Source organism: Corvus brachyrhynchos, unplaced genomic scaffold (assembly GCF_000691975.1).
Source record: "Corvus brachyrhynchos isolate BGI_N302 unplaced genomic scaffold, ASM69197v1 scaffold100, whole genome shotgun sequence".
Classification (NCBI taxonomy): Eukaryota; Metazoa; Chordata; class Aves; order Passeriformes; family Corvidae; genus Corvus; species Corvus brachyrhynchos.
The window spans coordinates 1,696,597-1,717,435 of record NW_008236230.1 but is presented as its reverse complement, the minus strand read 5'-3'; the positions used below and the strand labels follow the sequence as shown (position 1 = coordinate 1,717,435).

Genomic DNA, 20,839 nt, shown 5'->3' with positions numbered 1-20,839 from the left:
TTGTTTGACCAAATGTGTTTAGACTTTGTAGCACTACGTAAGTCACAAACTAGGCCATTGTTTTCTCTATTCTTCTGGCTCATAAACTCCATATAAAATGTTAACAGTGCTCAGTAAACAGGTGCAGGGACAGTGCACCTCAATTTTCCTAGGAGCAGTCTTCAGCAGGTGAGATTTGGCCTTTCTAGAGCAGAAACACGATCACAATATTCCATATTGGGTAGTAATTCAATATTTTAGGTCTAGATGACAAGCACCCTGTCCATCTAAGAATTCTTGACAGCAATGTGGACTGTGCTGAAGGACTCAACTTCCTCTCTCACAAACTTACCCTCCTGAGTCACTGAATACATTTCACTGAACGAATAAATAGTTAACAGTTTTATGTGGATGAGCATCTGACCTGAAGGACACACCAGAGGTTTATTTAAAGACCATCTATTTTAGCCATGTATTTTTAAGTATCTCTGCTGTTTACTCCTGAGCAGCACAGAGCTAGGAAGTATTTTAGTTAAGTTTACCTAAAAGCTCTGTTAAGCAGGAACCACATAGCAGCTTGGAGCTTTTCTCACTGATACCTACACGTGTTGAAGACACCAGCGAAGACCCAGCATTGGCCATATCGGACAGGTTGCTTAGAACTGTAATACTCCAAGAGAATGTCCACACTTCCCGTCCAGGCTGAAGGTGCAACACCATAATCATATGAATTATTCCAGGATCCAGCTATCACACCATTGTCATCTCTGGAGTTAATCTAAAATCAAAGGAAATGAGCATTAGGGATGTCAGAGACTGAATAATAAAAACCTCCTTAACCCAGCAGACCGATAGGATGGGAGAGAGTGAATATAGCCAAGTTTAGGTTAGAAAGTAAGATAGAAGTGTTTCATTTTGAAGGTAGGACATAAATAAGACAATCTTAAGGGCCATGGATTCTCCATCGCTGAACAATTCTGAATGAAGATCAGACACTTAAATCTGAAATTAAATCACCACGCTGAGTATCCATGTTGCCAATTAACAAGTTTTATTAACATTAAACATGCTTACTGCTATGTACTTTTAATAAATGCAATCAGTTATACACTGATAAGCAAGCCTCAGAAATATTAAGCTGTATTCTTTCCATCATCTGTTCTTCTGTCCGTATCAGTCCAGAGATTTTAATAAAATCACTCCTGATTTACAGGAGATTGAAAGGAGAACCAGTCTACTGCTATTTTTAGAGTAGAAACTAATTTCTTTGGTCTGGTCCACATGAAAACAAGAAGGAATTTGCTGTGTAAGTTTTCCTCTGGTAAGACTAGACAAAGCAAAGAGTTTTGCTGACTAATGGCTATACTGATAGGCATTAACGAGCAATGCATCTCCTAGCTGCAATTTGAACCAAGCCAGTTGAAGCTGTGCAAAAAGCTCATTCACTCTGTACCTTTTAATTATGCTAATGTGGAACAGCTACATGCCAGCCAAATAAATCACAGTTCTCATTTAAAAGCTTTTGGCTGCATTAACTACTGTTTTATAATTAGAAAATCGACTTCCTGTGAACTCTAGGACTGAACAGAGATAAGTATTCAGAGTCATAACCAAAGGGTTAAGGGGTTGTGCCCATCTCACTGGTGTAGGAAACATGCCAAGAAAAGAATCACTTCAAGGACAGGACAGCATGTTGATCTTCAGGCTCTACTCTAACTGAGTGGAATGAGTGGAAGAAGAGAGGGACTCTACCTGCTCTGCCACACCAGAAAGCCTCAGAAGGATTTCAGCATGAGGGGCACGTCCTCAGACTAACTCAGCTCTACCACATTTCAACTTGAGCAAGAATGGGGTTAAGGAACACAGGTGGGACTTCAGAACCTCTTTCTGACTTCTTACTCAGTTCCAGATTTCAATGACCAAACCCTCTACCCAGTTATGGCCTAATTCTGCAGACTAGGCCTAAAGTGCATTGAGTCCTGGATTTCAAATGGTGAACTCCTCCACCTCTCTAAAATGTTTGAGCGGCTCAAAACCTAAGAATTATCCAAGCCCAATTTGGATTCATAAACTTTGTGCTATTCTGTCCTGGGGGCTTTCATAGTCCTTACATGAGGGACTTTTTACATCTACTAGTTCAGGAATGAGGAAACCACATTTGATTCTTTCTTCTATTCAAAGGTCCAAAGCTGTATTCCTGATGTCTGGGGTGAAAGAACTAACTGAAATGTTAAAAGACAGAGAGAAGTAGAGGTGTTCTCAGTATTTCTTGCTGAAGCTATTCTATTTAACATGCAAGATTGAGAGGCTGGAGATCCCACTTCAATGTCATCTAAGACAAAGAGTTCATTTTCTTAAAGCCTGGGCAAATGCTATAACAAATGGGTTAAAGGATCATCTATCTCCAGTAGCCATGCTTTGTGGACAGTCTATTTTAGTAGCTGGCTCGGGAGAACATCTAATTACTCTAGCTCAATGACTAGAGTATTATTCTGGGAAGCAGAAAGCATCGGTTCAGACCTCTAATAAGGCAAAAGACAGGACTCAGCCTCTGTGTTCCACATCCTGGATGAGTCTAGCATCTCAAATATTAGGGATGGGACTGCTCTTGCACCCATGACATGATTCCTGGTGCCTGGCAACTGGAAAGAATGGAGGTCTGGAAAGTCTTCTCCTTGGTTATTTTAGGTGCTTTCATTCCGAGTGGGGTATGTTTTGTGGACCTCATGTTTAAGAGGACAATTCCCACAGTGTTTTCTTCTGGGGCCAAAGCAGCCCACTTATATAACTGTTCTCAGCCTGATTAGGTCATTTGGGGCTTGGATCAGGCACAACAACATTCACCCTTGCAGTGTTCTAAGACCCCATTGAGGTTAGCACTGGAGTCCACATAAAGTCCCTCAGTTCCCCATCCAAAATTCCACCCATCATGCCACTGCACTATCCACAGCAGAAATAGTTTTCTCAATTGTATCAGTTACTGGAAAATAAGCACATTGCCACATAAGAAATGCTTATGCCTGGAGCGCAACATCTGAAAGTGGTTTTCCCACCAGTCAGGCACCATTCTCAGGACAAGGCGATGAGCCAACAGAAGTTGCTTGAACTTTAGTGGAGAGAAATGCAATGTCAGACTCCAGAATGGACAATTGTCAGAATGGACAACTGATCTGTTGTGCATTGTAGAGAGCACATCAGGGCATGAGGGCCAGTTAAATCAGCCCGGCTTTGATTTATGAGTCCCTTCTGACACATATTAGGCATCCATTACATACCACTGCTGAGGCAACACGGCAGATTTTGATTGGGTTTCCACGACCAGAGAGCTCCAGTTCTGCCTTGTCCATCAGGAACAGGCAAGCATCCAGAACGTTTTCTTCAAACTAAATAAAAGAAAAAGGGACACAGAGGAATATTTGAGTCTCTTTTTATTCTGGAAAGAACATGCAAAGCTATTTTTCCTTGTTGTTATAATTGCTGATCAGTTTCAAAATTAGCTGGTCACATCAAAGCTCTGTGTTTAACAATAGAAATTTTCTTCTGGAATAATCACCCATGTGTGGGAAAAAAAATAAAAATGTGAGAGGCTGTGAGGGAAGAGAGTGTAATTTTCAATTCAATCTCAGTCCAGTTTCCAGAAGGTTGAAACGACAACACAGACTTTCTGACAGGACACGAAATTTTAAATGCTAACAAGTATATAATAGCAGGCTATTATAATAATAACAACAAGAAGCTTGTCTACTTGCAAAGGACTTTATGTCCTTCACAGATTCCAGACCTATTAATTTCAGGACTTCTCCAACACAGCCAGTGCATTGCTGGGAAGTTGAACAATAAGTGGTTTGCCAGTGGTAATTTGAAGACACTTGTATTTCAAAGTTATTTTTAAAATCTGTTTAAAATTGACCAGCCAAAAGCTTATTATATAGATTAATCCTGGTCTGCAAAACTTAGACATCAAAAATACCAAGTGACCTAAAGTAGTCTTCTTCAAAAATAGAGTGAAAATGTACATTTTTTTCAGTCTAGCATGAACAAGCACAAGAATGAATTGAGGGCAGAGGTGTCTAAATAGACCAGAAACCATTTGTCACAGAACTTGCCCTGCAATGTATTTCATTTTCCTTAGGAGAAACTGCATAGCAAAGGAAAATACCTCTGTCCCCTGGAAAATGGTAGGAGACAGGGAAATTCACAACAATAAAACAAATACTTTCTAGATACACACAAACTTATATTAACATTCAAAGCTGTGACAGAAACTCCATGGTGTTAGGTTTTATGTTCTGTGCTAGCATCCTGAAAGATATGATTCATGCTAATAGGATTTTTGCTCTCAAGCTGCTACTAGAGCTGGATTGATTTCCTAGCTCTCTCCAGCCTGGCTTAGGGCTCCTTGGCAGATAAGGCTGTCCTGAATTTTGCCTCCTGAAGAAAGTGAGCAAGACCCCAGATCAAACTGCTGCTTTGGAAGTCTGAGGAGAGGAGCACAAAGAGTGAGGTCAGAGAGCTGAAAAGGAAGCCCCAAAGAGTAAAGACTGCTGCTGATACAGCAGGGAAGATGGGAGGGATAGAAGTGACATCCTAGGCAACAGCTGAGCTCTGGCATAAGCCAGGAAGGGGAAGCATCATCTTGTTTCACCATCTTCAGCCATTTCCTGGCCAATAGAAGTCCTTTGCTTCTGCCTTGAGGGTGCCACTGGCATATGGATCCTTTTCAGCAAACGTCCTCCAAGGCAGCACACCGCTCTCATTATCACCCACACTTGCACTGCATTACTTTCTCTGGAGCAGGCATTTGCTAATGATCACTTTATAGTCCGAGCATAGCTGAATTCATGGTGTTTGGGAATAGGGAAACAGGGATCAATGTTCCTCAGTGTTTCTCAGAGACCTACTACTAGTATTTTTTCATTTCGTGGAAGCTGAATAATTGCACATCCCAGTCCACTCCACTGCAATGTGACACAAAGAATGTCGGGTGAATGACTGGGCTGCGGGGATCCTCCTTCCCAAGGAGAATCCTCACAACAGAAAATGTAAACTCTGGGGCCTCACAGCTGTCCTTTCTGGTTCAAATTCCCTTTTCTTCCGGTCTGGCACAACAATCTTTTAGCAGGATCAAAATCTGCTTTCTGCACTTCAAGTAATCAGACCTGGGTTAGATCAATAAGAAGTTTACCCTGCAAATTAAACTTCTCTCATCTACAGTTTATGAGACACTGTCAATCTTGCCACTATATACAGAAAGAATAAAGAGGAAATAAATTGCTGTCAGGGTTGTTGCCTTCCACCTTAACATTTACCAAGTGACATGAATGCTTGTGTAATAACTGGATTAACAGGGAAGAGAGAGGACAAGCTGCAAGGGCTAGCAGGCTTACACTGTTTGCCGTAGTGTAGGATGCAGAGTAGCCTTAACACTAAGGCCAGTTTTGCCCTTCTCAACTACTCAGGGGTTTAAAAAATATTAAAACAAACTAAATCAATTTTCTGCCCTCACTCTTGGCAAGAAAATCCTATCTAGAGGGAACTGGAATAGAAAAATGGCAGTTATAATGCTGAACATCTCTGAAAGATCAGAGGAACCAGAGCAGTAGTAAGCAGATAGTATAGGTGAGTGAACCTGATCCAGGTACAGTCACTGCCTGCTCCACCAAAGCTGAAATGAAAATAAGCCTATTTCAAGAGCAAGGAACTTTGGCAAAACCACATAGGAAAAAATGCGGGTGGAAAATAAGGCATGAGAAAACACAGGTGAAATGCACACGGATGTGCCTTGTGCTACAGAGCAACACATGTAGCTGTCCTGGGCATCCTCCTGCGTGCTAACCTGTTTCTAATAGATGACCTTCCATTTAAACCAAAGTAAGAGGGGCTGTATCACTTTTTGCACTGGTTGACTTCAGGCTGTGTTTCTCACAGTCAGTTGCAGGCAGACATGATCTCATGTTGCCTGTGGTCTGACTTGACCAAATGCACGTGCTGTAGAATTACATAGGCACAGTGGGTTTCCAAGCTAAAGCAGATCAATGTGTGGAGACGAGAGAAATCACAATGGCAACAGAAATCTATGCCCATCTGTTTTATTTTATTTTTCTCACAAAACCAAAAATCAACATTAAATGATCAGGATAGCATCCAACTTCTGACATTTTTCAGCTAGAGCATTCCTATGTGCCTAGATGTCTTCCAAAGCCAAATTTCCCCTGAATCCTGCATGGAATTTTCTGAGCGACTGCCTTTTACAGTTTCTTAGGAGGGATCACAACCATGTTACAAGGAACACCTCCATCCTCATTCACTGAAGCCATGTTTCAACTGTTCTGCTGTTTTTTCTTCCTCTGTCCATGTTTCTTGCCTTTCCTCCTCTTGCATTGATGCTTCTCATTACAGACAGCAGCTATGAGAACCGTCTCCCACTAGTAACCCAGTTTGGAATTCTATGCTCCTTTTTAATTTGCAACCTGAGTTGAAGTTTCCAGCTGTCATTGTCCTAAGCAATTTTTTAGCCTAAGAACATTACCATGCACAAATCTATCTGCATTTCTGTGTATGACCATATACCTTTCACCTCTACGACTCTGCGTGGCCTTGTGCTTTTTACTTACGTGTTGGAAAGGGCTATAAATCATAAATATAAAAAGCATACTTGCATGATATATTCATAATATAGGCCTTGCTGCTAGCTTTTACTCACAGCAATGGTCTCATTCCTAACATCTAGAATTGCCAAAAATGTGTCTTTAATGGTTGGAAATGGACAGGGTAAGATCAGGAACATCCTGTTCTCCATTTCACCAAAAGTAAGGGAACCAGCAGAATATTTCTCTGTTCGTTTGCAGATTGACATGCCTGTTAAACCCATACAAAATTATGAATTCCATTAAAGCTCTTGGCCTGGGCCTGCTGAGTTGCATCTGCCACACTCAGCTTTCACATGGGCAGCCAATAGCAAAAGGTGCACCACAGCACAGGGTGGAAATCAGGTCCTCTGATTTCAGTCAACACAGGAATGAAAGTACATGACAAAGGACTATGGAGAGGCCCTAACCTCCCAGACAGAACTACCTCCTAGCAAAACCAAATAAATAATGCAGTTTCTCAAGGGAGGCTGGTGTTTGTGTCAGGAAGACGCCAGATTTGCAGAATATAAGCACCTCAGGCCAAGCCACCATAGGCCATAAACTTAGCATCTTAGGACATAAATCCAGCATCTGGTTTAAGTGGCACTTTCCACCTCCAGCCACTTATTCCTCTCTCTCCCTCCCCTTACATCTGTCAAGGAGTGAATCCCAAATCTAGGAACAGAGCAAGCCCAAGAAATAACCCAGGGAAAAAAAAAATCAAGGAGACAGTTATTCAGCTAGATCAGCTCTCCTGTCTGAGTCGCTGCACAGCTGCAAAAGCACTTGCAGGGGGAAAGAAGGGCCAGGAGGGGGCATTTTTGGTCAGCTTAAATGCATGCCCAGCTTTGGCCTCAAGATCTGGTTCCACGTCTCTTGTATCAGAGGCACCATCAGCTTGCGGAATTTCTTCCCCACTCCTTATTTAACGGTTGTTCTTATCTCAGTCAGGAAACCAGTCACACCCTGCAAATAACGGTACTGACACAGCCAAAGGAATGGTGCAGAGGCAGGAACTCCCTCAGGCAGTGCTGCCGCAGGAAAAAAATGATGAAATTGTACCCTTAAATAAGGAAACAAGAGAGATGTGAGTTCAAAGAGCTCTCCAGGGCAAGCACACTGGAAATCCATCCAGCTCAGGCTTTGAGGTTGTGTTGAGCTGAGGGAGAAAAAGCAAGGCCCCTTCTGCAAGGCTGTGCTAGGGAGGCACCGCAAAAACTGAATGGATCCATCATCAGAGTAGTAGTGAAATACTTCAGTACCTTCTTAATTGTGCTGTTGTGAAAATCCAGGAGATGAGATGAGTTCACCATGTCCAATACCTGTCCATTGGAGCCCCTCTGTGTGACAGCCAGGGTTATAGCTTTGCCCTCATTTTGATTCTGCTTGGCGAGGCCTTTTTCCCATTCTAACACAATAAATTAACTCTTCCATCCCATGGGGATTTTGAAGCTGGTTAATTCTTACAAGAAGGTTGAGGTAAAATAGGCGAGTAATAAGTCTGAGACAAGGGGTAGTGGTTTTAAACTAAAAGAGGGTTGGCTTATACTACATATAAAGTAGGCTTTTACAATGAAGGTGGTAAATTGCTGGCACACGTTGCCCAGAGAAGCTGTGGATGGCCCATCCCTGGAAGTGTTCCAGGTCGGGCTGGACAGGGCTCTGAGCACCTGATCTAGTGGAAGGCGTCCATGTCCATGCTGGGGTGGTGGAACCAGATGATCTTTAAAAATCCCTTCCAGCCCAAATTATTCTATGATCCTGTGTTATTGAAGGCACACCAATACCCCACTCCAGCCTGGGGGACGGTGTCTCCCCCAGACTGCAAGAGGCCACTGGAGACTGATGTTATCAGGTCCAGGCAGAAAAGGGAAAGATTCCCCCAGAATTTAAAATTTTGGGATTAAATGCTAGTTTTTCACAGGAAACTTGTGACTATCTGACCCCCAAGAAGATCAGAATTATTTCCACCAAGTTGCTAAAACTAAAAAGAAAGGTCAAAAAGCAATACAAACTGTTGTTGAAAAATGAAAAAAACAAAACAAACAACTCTACTTTTCCCAAATTGATTTGATCCTGAAGCAGCAATAATGCAGCAGCAGAAATACCTCTGCCCTGTGGAAACCTCAGCTAATGATTATAACTTCCAACAGGCAGCCTCTTAGTATCCTAAATATGCCCCTGAAACAAGGTCTTTAAATATCAGCTATTATAGCATTGCTTTTCTGGATTAGGCTTATACCCACTTCATACAATTTTAAAATGATACCCCTTATCTTTCTGAAGGAGAAACCAATAATGCATTCCAGAGCCCACAGTCTCAACCACAGTCTGGTGTCAATTAAACTCATTTGCTGTCCTACTGGGAGCAGCCAGAGAACATCTAAACAGCTCACCTGACCGTAACTCCAGCTTCTTGATTTTATATCTTCGACGTTTCCATGGAATACAATACCAACATCATTCAGGACATATTCTTCCCTTTCTTTCTCATCATCCAGATACACGGCATCCACTGCATTAATTTACCAAAAATAAATGTTAGCACAAGTGTTTAATTTTCATATAGGACAGATAAAACATCTGAGCATATAATACAGTCATCTCTGATGAAAAGTACCCCTCTTCCATCAAACAAAGCATTACTTGCTTCAACAGAGTACAGGAATAAGGAGGTAGTGACCATAGTTAGGAATATGGTACATAACTTAAAAACATGCAAGATGGAAAAACAACTCTTGCCTGTTTTCTCAGGATCTGTAAAGTATGATTAAAACGTCACATCTTATCAAGAATTTTATGATTACTGTGTACAACTAATTTAAAAGTTGGAGCACCATGATGCAATTCCGCATCTGTACAAACAGATCAAAGAACAATTTCAAACCTATTAATGTCAATGGAAAGCAGCTCAGGTCAAGAGATCTAAAGAAAAATCTGTAGCGCATTAAAAAAATGGAATACAGCTTTTATAACGTATTAAGAGAAAGGTCTGGTAGCTTTTTCTGTACATTAGTTATTGAGTGGAGTATCAGTATGACTGACCAGGTCATATGAGAAGAAATTCAAGTGTCTAAGTGAGAACTGGAAGTAATAGGACAAGATCTTCATCAAAACATATACAAAGGGTACATTCTAGATTGGATTTATATCAAAAATCAAGAGCATAAGCACGGACACTTAACTTGCAAACATGATTTACATATGTAAATAACTAATTATTAACATTCATAAGGAGCCCTGAATGACATGAAACTATTCAGACATTCACAGGTAAGTATGAAGCAGGCCATGATACTATGATTCTAGAACAGTTGAAGATATCTCTCCAGGCTTGTATTTTGAGACTAAGAGATGCAGCTTAACAGTTAACAGCATGGGAATTAATTAATTTGAGGAAATCAGTAACACGGTACCAGATAGAAAATTAAAGGGAAGCAATAACTTCTGACAATGTGATATGAGCTAGTACAAAACTACCACTCACTACTGTGATAGTAGATTTCTTCAGCACCCCACTACAAATTACTAGAGGATCATTTAGCTTTTAAAAGCCTATTGATTCATTGTATTTTGTTGAAATGAAAATCAGATTTTCACTCTCTGGTAAACTTCATCCTCAAAAGCTTCTTCATTTGTCCATGAAACTGCAATTTGGCTGAAAATAAGCTAAATCTGAGCCCACCAAAAAAAATCAGTGGTGAGACTGACATTGGCTTCAGCTAGGTGAAGGGCTTTGCCAATATACACACCTGACCCTTCTGGAAGTTTTGTTTTCCTTGAATTTATATTACTATGTCCATACATATATAAGGGATTATGCATAGATATGTTACATAATGACCTCCACATTGGTGTGCAAAGAATGATAGAGAAGCAGGGGTTAAATACAAGAAGCCTGTATTGCATTTGAGGAGATCAGTGCTTGCCATTATGCTTTATGGCAGCTGTTGCACAGGCTCTGATGACTAAGTACAACTTGGAGCAAGCGGAGGCTTTATGGAGTTTTACCTGAAGGAGACAGGTCTGGGACCCACTCTTGTATCTGGCAGGGTGGTGGTATTCACCTGGCTTCTAAAGGCTGAGCCATTAAGATGTTTCTTTATAAGCTTCTCACTACCCACGACCTAGTCAACCTGCACCCAGGTACAAAGTGGATGATCATGGGTTTACTATATTCAGAGGCTATGAGGTGAAAAAGAATGTTAGAACTTCACAGTGAATGAAAAGGCTGCAGCCATTTATGCAAGCAGGGACTCTCATACTTATGAAACTCTGTATTACATGACTTTTTTGTGGTCCAACAAGTCCTGCATAACATCCACTTAAAATATCACAGATGTTACAGATCATCTAGGCTCTGTTTCATTAGGCTGGATTTGCCTGATTTACTCATTGAACAATTATCTGCATTCTCTCACTGAGCTTTGGATTTTATTAAAGTCCATCCATACAAATAGTACAGAGAGTTCATTTAAAGAGGAGAATTCACACCTTCTTCTGTACAGTTACACATTCAGTGAAGTGTGTGCATATGCCTTCTTGACAGCTGTTGTTTTCTTTTGGGGATTAAAAATATCAACATTGATCTTGTTGGTATCAATTGAGATGCTTATGTTATTTTGAGACTGCATGATCTTTGCTAAATCAGATGAAAATTGATTAACTTCTCTGTCGATTATTTTAAATATTTGTGGTTTTGATAAGGTAAAAAGGTCTTCTGTGTTTCACAGAAAAGCCAGCTGCTTTGATTTTTGACAGCTTTCACTACTCTCGAGACTGTTTAGAAGAAAATATGAGGCATTTGTGACTACTTTGATGCTAAGCATGCTCTACATAATGCAATTCCTAATTATTTTGTGCAAGTGGAGGCTCACATCTGACAAACAGAAGAATTCCACAGAAATGTGCTGGGTTTGTTTGTTCTTTTTCTCTAGCAGTTCAGGAGTTTTTTTACTCACTTCTTTTATCCTGGGAATTTACTAAGACACCAGCAATGCTACAAAGAAGCAAATTAGCTTCTATGCTACTCCGTTTGAAGTTGGGTAAGGTGAAAATACACTTCACGTGAAGACAGCATCGCAGGCAAGGAATCCCTTGTTAAAGACATGAGCAGTGCAGAGTAACCCTTTCGATTTCGGAAGGTGAATGAACATAAGAGGACTCTACCCAGAATGGAGGGACCCCAACCCCAGCACAGCAACCCTGTGGTGCTGGAAAAGCCATTTCTTCACGCAGACAGTGACAGCTGAGCACAGCAGCACCAGCAGATGGGTGGAAGCAGAAGCAGCAGGCTTGCCCTGAGCTCACAGCCTCCCTTCAATGTGCAGGAATCCAGGAATGTAAGGCTGGGCTCCCAGGGCTCATTCTGGGAAGAGGACAGTGCTGTGACAAACCCCAAGCTGCAAGAGCTAAACGTAGTTATCTACAAAAACCACTCCACCCAGGATCAAGAGCAGTATGCTGCCTTGAATAGTGTTAGTACTTGCCTACATTAATGCAGCAGAAGGATGAAGCTCTGTGTGAATTTTGCCCATGTGGAATCTATGACACAAGCAATCTAATTTAGGATTTACCTATAAAAGTAAGAAAATGTTACTGGGCCAAATTTGGATGACTGGTAACATGTGAGAGGAGTCCAAAGTCAACCACATGTTACTAATCCTCAAACTCTATTAGGACATTTAAGCAGGAGAAATGTACAGCTGACTCAACAAAGTTGCAATATATTTAATTCCTTAAATGTAATACGCTTTGCATGAGGCTTGGGTGAGCGAAACGCACACTTCAGCCCACAGGGTGTGCAACTTTCTCAGCTACACTGTGCACCTCCACCTGTGAGAGAGCCACAGGAGTCAGTACAAGGTCTTTTCCTGACACGCACTTAGTGTTCCCCAGCAGAAAGTTGCAGGGACTCAGCACCTGCTTGGAAAGAGCTCACAGCTCCTTGGAAAGAGCCCACAGAATCCAGATCAAAGGAGCTCTTCTCCGCTTTCATGTAGTCTGATATTGCCAAGAGTTTAGTTAAATTCCAAGAAGTTATCCTTAACTACTTGCCATTTGTATCTTCTGTTCCAGAACTGAAGAGAGCTCTGCATGCCCAAAAGCACATCTGTTTTATCCACCTATGTCAGCTGGCTGAAGAAAGGATGCTGCCTCTGCTCACAGACTTTACCTTGGTCATTAAGCAATGAAAATCTCACCTGAGTAATTGAAATCTCAATCCACTAGTTAGGTGAATTCCCAGCTGTTTGGGGCTGGTGTATACAATTTTGCAGAATCAGGCCCTTTGTCTTTAAAGTATTCCTAGTTGTCAATCTTAAATGTAGCTAAAAGGATTAAAATATATAAAAGCATATGATGATTTTGGAAGCAAAGTGCTCTGTAGCTTGAGTGGTAAAGTATTCAAACTTCTGAAGCGGCAGGAAAAAAACCATCCCTGCCTGGGAAAATATGTCAAAATTGAACTACAGTGAGAAAAGGAGTCATAAGAAAGGGCACAAATGCCTCTGTCTTAAAGAAAAGCTCATACTGACATATTGATGTTCCTCCAAAATGATGAGTCGAAAGCTGCACTAGAGCCCATACTCTGCTCCCTGCTGTAACAATCCCCATTCATTCCTGGCATCAGCCTTCTCTCTTTTTAATGAGGCTTTTCACTCAGGCTTTTCTGCTTAGCTATTAACCCAGCAAACAAGCCTAGAAGATTTTCAAACTATTGTTTTCTCTGCACTTTAACTACCTCAGTTTTTCTACCCTTTTGTCATTCCAGTGAAAAATCTTTTCTAGCCAGGGGATAAAGCATGAAGAAACAGTCCCTGATTTTCTAACACAAGGAAAGGAGGGAAAGACAGATATAGGAGCCAATTAGCCCAAACTACCTAGGAGTAGAAGTAGGAACAAGAAATGAGAATATATCCAAATCCAAATGAAACATGCAGGAAATGAAAACTACAGTAGTCATCAAGGGACAGGACCTGAAGCCATTGAGACATCTGAAAACATAAGCTGGAGAGGAAAATGTGGTCCCCAAGTTGCTTCCCCTGGATCTGGGGTCACAAAGCATGTCCTTGCTGCACAGAGAGTATTTTTTGTTTCCTAAGACAGACTTTTTCCATCAGTCTTGACAATGCCTGCCGCTGGAGGCAACTGCTGCATGTCTTGCTCCCTGTGGCTTTACTCCCATGTTGTGGTTTTAATCTTGCTGGCTTTTGGGCTCATTCAGCTCAGGTGTGAGGGAAGGAGGGCACAGGAGAGCAAAGTGTCCAAATGCCATGAACAAAGGTGGATCAGTCAGCACATAGAGCTGCTGGGCAAGGAGGTGTGAAGTTGGGATTGATTTCCTGTTGTTCCCTCTAACACCTCACATCAGCTTGTGTGGTCCCAGTCACACCACAGTGAGGTAGCCAACCCCCCCACAACACATCTTGTCTCCACATTAGGACTGCATGCAGCCCTAGCTGCTTGTCTGCTAATCATGAGGCAAACTGAGGCAATTTAAGAAGCTTTTTCCTTGGGATTTATCCCTTTCCAAAGATGTGCTGAGCCACTGCAGAGTCACTGTGCTGGCTGTTACAACACCCAGGACTAAAATCAAGTAGTGCTTTACCTTTAGGTGGAGAATTGCATCTCCGTGGTTGAAGCTGTGAGTCTGATGGTGCCAAAACAAACCTTAAGAACCTTTGTCTGCTCCCAGTGGGTCATAGCATTGGCAATGACTCCTCTCTTTCTGTCGCATACCCTCCAGAGCAAACTGTTAGCACACTGCTCTGAGGTGCCCTACACTGCTTTCAGAAGTATCTCACAGTGTGGCAGGGCCTTGGGCCCTGCCCTTCCCTCCTATTCCCACTTAACTAACTCTGCTTTATTCAGCATTAATCTATATCTTCTTAAATAATGCATAAGCTAATCATTGCTTATATTCCCTCAGACTAGGGGCAAGTAACGAATCCAGCACAAATCATTTCATGTACTGACAGTAGTGCAGCTGAATAATGGCTGTACTAATAATGCCAAACTTACTTGTCACTTGGTAGGAAGGCCCTTGTTTGGTACAGGATTATTTGATGCGAATACTGTGGTAAAAGAATGGAAAAATGAAGGAAAGTACAGGAGGATATTAAAGTTAGCTGGTGACCTAAATATACTGTAATACTTGGAGCCTTTCAAGTGTTGGAGGCTGAGGCAGTGCTACAACTTGTCAGAAGGCGGAGTCAAACCTCTCTGGTCCTCCTTGCCCTCTCCTGAAAGCCAGACTTGGAGCTCATTGGGTAAAATAAAACCCTGTCAGAGTAAAGCCTGATTTCTTTCAAGGATCCTGGGAGTTTTTTTAAAAATAAATTGTTCTTCAACCCGCTGTATTATAAAAAAAGGCTCATTTGCAAAGTGTTTTGTTCCTCAGAGAGGGCACCGTTGCTAATTAGTCACCGCTAAAGGGGAAGTTATAACGGCAAATGTCATGTAGCAGCAGGAAGGCACCACCAGTGATGCCACTGGTTGAGCAAGTTGGCTCCACCCAACCTGTGCAGGAGCAGCAGCTCCCCCTGAATTCCTGCAAGATTTTGACAGCAGATGTTCAATCCCCAACATGGCAATTCGAGACATAAGTCAAGAGTATGTGAGGCCACCACATCCTGTCCCACACCAAATGCTGGAAAAAATGTGCCTGTATTGACTTGTTCAAGGCACATACAGGCACACTGGAGACTCTCACTGTTGCCTGTTCAAGTCAGAGTAAAGCCTTGCGGTATGTTTACTATGAGAAATGGAGCCTGAGCCAGCAAACACAGGCTTGGCCTCATAAAACTGCAGTTTAGATAAAACACAGGCACTGGTTTCCAGCATGAAGTCCTGCTCATACAGGGCTAGTCCCCAGCCTGAAAGACTTGTCTTTTGGCAGAATTACTGTAAATTTTCCAGATCCAAACTGACATGTCTCCAACCTCCTCGGTACCAAGCTTCCCTTCCTGGACCAATCCTCTGATGAGCCCAGCAGCAGAAAGTGTAAGCCTTTGACCAGGTACTTACTCTGGCACCAGGGATTGAACAGGATGTATGTGTCAGTTGCTGAATTCCTGCGTGTCCGAAGGATGCCAAAGGGAGTCAAGACAGCAACATACAGGCGAAACTTCCCAATGATGCAGGTGGGAGAGGACATGATGGACAGCCGAATGGAGTTGTTTTCCCTGTGGATAATCTTGGCTCCCCACTGACCAGGTTTCAGCAGATTGCCTACTAGGATTGGGATGTAGGTGCCTTTGTTTTGCTGTGGGTAGCGACCTGGAGAGAGAAGTGAAGAGGTTCACCTTATTTTGACAGTTTTTAAATTTCCTTGGAGTCCTCTGTCCCTTTGTCTTATTTTCAATGGAGGAGGCAGGTTTTAGTGGGCAAAAATCACCTACTTCTCTCATTTCCCTGCACAGGGCCTGGTCACTTGACAGCACAGCTACACAAATACCTGCAACAGCTCCCCACAGGCAGCCTGTGTCCACACCTCCACCCATTTCACTCCAGCAAGCTTCAGTATCACTGGCTTGAGCACTGCCAGGAGCATAGCCCTGCCAGCATGAGCCACCACTGTTTATCCTAGTGCAGCAAGCTGCACTCCAGCTTGCTCCTTGCCTTGGTGTCAACAACACCAGCTACATGGTTGGTAAGTTTAGGAGTTTAGGTAAGAGCCCTTTCCCCAGTTCAGATGCACCCACCACCCTTGTCACTAGCACACAAGTGCCGTCTAGGGCACAGACATCAGCTTTGGAGCTCTTTAGCAGAGCAGAACCCTGTTCTTCTCTGCACTACTGCACTGCCAAGCAGAGACCAAGCGCTCTTTCCTGAAGTCCACACAGATGGAGGAAACACAAAGAGAGTCCACCTGCAGATACCCAGTGCTCGGTTCCCCCCGAGCATCAGGGACTTAATGGCAGCCAACTCTGGACGCTATAGAATATAAACCACCACACTGGGGCTGAATCACCAGACTTTCTCTGCCAGAAATGGGTCCCAAAGTATGACACACCACCAAAGTACTGCACGTGAGATTCTGCCTCACAGTAAGACAAATCACACCCAAGAGGAGCTTATTTTACTCTGCCAGCTCTAAAAGCAGCTAGACGGATAGGCTACATGTAAACATGTACACTGCCAGGATTCAAAGTTGTGTGAAGCTCCACCCCTTGAGACTGAGGTAGAGCCAAACTAAATCTGGAAGCCAACCAGAAGCATAGACAGAAGAGACACTTGTGAGAAGGATGCGTTCCTTATCTCATTCTCAAATCTACTCTTCATTTCATATTTTAGGCTGAAAGTCAGACTCATTCAAAAATAGGGTAATGAAAAGCAATGATGGCAGACAGAGGGACAGACTTCTATATTTTTCATTCCTACTATTTAAGAACTTCAAAATTAAACTCATAAGGGCGTTGATTTTCTTGCTTGCTTATTTTTATACAGCTGATGTAAAGATAATCCCAGATCTGAACACTGCTACATTTTGGGAAAGAACAACTCCAGCTTTAAATCTGAAGCTTGCAAGCTGCCACGACATTTGTGTTTCTGAGAAATCTGGGGCTACTGTGCTTCATCCAAGAGATTATTCTGAGCACATGAATTTCCATTTTGCAGATATTCAGTGCACATAAATAGCCCACTTTGCCCTGCAGGCCAGGGATGCTGTAACCCATGAAACTCATTCAGATCAGTGAGGAACACAATGGAAGGAAAAGCCCTACAGAAGAATAAAGGACTAGAATAAGAGAGCAAAATCAATAGAAAACACTAGAAGATAGAGCACTGGCCACTTCAAATATAAACCATCAAAAGAAAGCCAGTGTAGAGAGAAGAGCCTATAGAGGTAACAGATCTGGTAGCTGAACACATTCTTGCTCTTTGTAGTGCAACTGTGTATGACCCAGCTTGCCTCTACAGTTGATATTTTGCTTCTAGTTTTGACATCATCTTTTTCTAAAAAAAGCTGTCCGCGCAAACAAAGCAGCAGAACAAACCAAGTAGTTGAACTGATATCCTTGAAAACTGTTAACAAGTGTTACTTTTAAAAATACCTCCCGTACCTCTTTCAGAAAGGTGGGAGGGGGAAGAGATTACTATTTTAACATGGTTAGGAACTGACATCCTTGTCTTTGCTGGAAGCTGCATGTCGGTGTAGGAGCCTATTGGGGAGAGGAGAAGCTGTGCTCTGGCAGTGACTTTGCACTGCCATGTCTGTGTATGCCACGTGTACATGAGGAGACTGCAGAATTACTTCCCAGAAAATCTGCCTACAGGAACCAGATAGAATCTCAAAGCGGCCATGAAAACGTTTCAAGATGTCCTTATGGGACCACTGCCACTGGCACCTCATAAGCAGGTTTGGCGAAGTACCAAGCCTCTGGTATTCTTACTTTTTCTGAAAACTCAAAACCCCATTTTCCCTTCCAAACAAGCAAAGCCACAAGACACCCTAATATACCTTTTGCTTCACAAGGAGCAGACGTAGTTGCTGTTGAGGAGTATGCAAGGTCCCTTCAGCCCAGAGCCTCACACAGCTGGTCCCACAGAGTAAGAGGTCACGGCATTAGCTTGCTCACCCATGAGGAGAAGGTGCTCTGGGGCAATGCCTGCATCCCTGCAGATACAGCAGATTTGCCAGGGAGGGATATCCTAGAAGCCAGGATACTTCTCAGGTGTTATAAATAGTAAATGCAAGAGAACATTTTTTGGTCCTTACAGACGATCATGATTTGGTGCTTGCTAATGGTTACATAAATCCTGAACCCACAAGGAAGTTTGGGAAGATAGGCAGAGCCTTCAAGAGCACAGTGAGCAATTTCCAATGTTTTCTTTGAAGACGGGACAGGTTCCCTAACCTTCTGAAACAAAACCAAACCAAACCAGAAACCAAGCAAAACAAAATGCAAATGGAAGAAAAGGGGTTGTAAAAGAAAGAGTAAGGGTATTGTTACTTCTGTTAGGAGCTTGTGGAGCTGCATTGTAAACACATCTAGATATCTGACAGCATCAGCCACACTAGTCTCATATACACACATCTGTTGTCTTGATATTAGAGCGCTGTAAAGCTGAGTAACTTTGGCATTGCATGCTAAGTTTGCTGGCAAAATAATTCTTACATAGGCTCAGTACCATGTTTATCAACTTTGCAGGGAAGTCCTATCAGGATGGCTTGGCCTTTTGACCTTTACCTACATCTTGAGCACACATTTCTGGCTGCAGGGGAAAAGTAGAGCCAACTTTGGCTCATAGTTGGGATATCTGTAATGTTGGCCCTTTCTCAGAAGGAATAACAGTGATGATTTCATTCTCTGGCTTAGTCTCTAAGGAAGAAGATTCAATACTATTCAAAGACTCATTACCAAAAGCCTGTGAATGCCTGGCAGAGCACTCTCTGAAGGGTCTCTGGTGCTAACCCAACCCACGGAGAGGCAGTAGGCAGTTTGAGTGCATGTCAGGACCAGGACATGTAGACAAGATAAACCCTTTTTATGCTGACAGGAGGGTGCTGACATTATGCCAGTAGCATCAGCTGGCTCAGATCTCTCCAGCTCTGATTTGCTGCAGGAGTTGGCAACCTGAACCATGCTCCACAGCCAGTTCTTTGTGATTGCCTCACTCCCCAATGCTCACGTTTGCTTTGGGTGTAGGAGGCCCTGGCCCTTGCACGAGGACATTTCACAGCCAATTGCTCTGTGGCAGACAAAGTCTTTGCGTGTCACCATGCTGTTGGGATGTCCCTGTCTGCTCACTCTAACAGCACATGGAAATGGGAAAATCCAGCCTGTGAGCTCAGAAAGTCTGGAGATTCCTGCACTGGGTGAATTTCTCATAGGCTCCTTCGAAGATATAATGTACTGAATGGAAGCTGCTGACTGTCCTGCCTTTGAAGCAGGAGAGGACAGGAGAGAACTCACAGTGACCCCCTTTCTTGGGCCTCCAACCCTCTGCATTTCAGTGCTAGGTCCTGAGCCACAACACTGCCAGAAGACATTACTTTTTACAGAAACCTCCCTTGTACAGAACTTTTAATGGCACAAACAAATCTATTTCCCCTGATGCACAGTACACAGGTCTGCAATCCTTTGATACTTCTTTCTTATCCTTTCTTGTTGTACCTTGGTTTCCATAGCTAATTAAGCTGGGGTTCTAAAGCTCCTTCTCACTTCAGTTGCAGCTGAGCTCAACTTTATACTTCTTGGTGTTTCCAGGTACCCAGGAAAAGAGGAGTAAAGTAGCTGATGTTGCTATTAAAGGCAGTCATAAAATAAATAAAAAAACGTGAGTGAAGATCTACATGGCAAAAGGTGCCATGACTGAAGTGTGTGTGGATATGGGAATGCATGGGATGTTTCCTGTCACTCATAGACTCTTTACAGGGGCAAAGAGCAAAGTCCAGTGTTTGTCAAAGCTTGCCAAAATCTATTTATGTAGCAGCAAAATAATGAGCAATCTAAAACACAGGGTGGGGGCCACACACATGCATTCAAAGTGAGTTATTTTCCATATACGCCTTATCTCCCTAGCATGTCAGCTCTGGGCCCGTGAGGCACGGAGGCAAGCTGTATTAAATTCTGGGTAAACTGCCACACCAGAGAGGGGTTTACAGACATAGAGAGAGGGTGAGAGATAGGTACAGTGGCTTCAGCTGCCAAAACACAAGCACTCCTCCTCCAGTTATCCAATTCTGCTGCTGTTCCCTGCGAGTGACTAACAGGACCCAGGGCTTGCTCAGACTATTCTCCTCCTTCGCCTTCTCTGCCCAGTGCCTGGAAGCTCCTGACTACATTTAGTTTAGTTTAGCTTTGCCCTTGATCCCCAGTGGACATGCACATTGCTGTGTGTGTGCATTAAACAGCTCATAAATGCCATAGCTGAGTTAGTGCTGTGCTGTTGGCACAGACAGTGGAGGGACCAGCAGGTGCTCTTGGATAGGTCCTACACAACTGAGCTTTATTTCCAGCAGTGAGGAGGGAAAGTTTGGTAGCACAGAGATTAGAGATTTAGTGAGCTTTACAGGACATTTCCTTCCTGATGGAAGTGGGATACCTCAGAAGAGAGGGAGGTGAACAAAGTTATCTCTCAGTAGTCTTTGTCTCTTAGGAACCCTCCTTGGAAGATTGGCTTTTCAAGGAGTCAAATAATCTGTTTCCCTTTGGAATACATATTACACACAGTAATTAACAATTTTCCTATAGGTTCATTTGTTTTATCTAGATACACTCTTT

The 20,839-nt window shown here is 42.8% G+C and overlaps 1 protein-coding gene across 4 annotated transcripts in view; it reads right to left on the bottom strand.

Annotated features, from left to right (window-relative positions):
- The window catches only part of F13A1 (coagulation factor XIII A chain), a 191,889-nt gene that overhangs the window by 26,186 nt on the left and 144,864 nt on the right, over positions 1 to 20,839 (bottom strand). For all 4 annotated transcript variants that reach the window (XM_017746922.1, XM_017746923.1, XM_017746921.1 and 1 more), the window contains 4 exons: positions 15,636 to 15,887; positions 9,005 to 9,123; positions 3,255 to 3,362; positions 583 to 757 (listed from right to left, as the gene is read on the bottom strand). In XM_017746922.1, the coding sequence (XP_017602411.1) occupies positions 583 to 757; positions 3,255 to 3,362; positions 9,005 to 9,123; positions 15,636 to 15,887 (654 nt within the window). The remainder of the gene's footprint in view (positions 1 to 582; positions 758 to 3,254; positions 3,363 to 9,004; positions 9,124 to 15,635; positions 15,888 to 20,839) is intronic.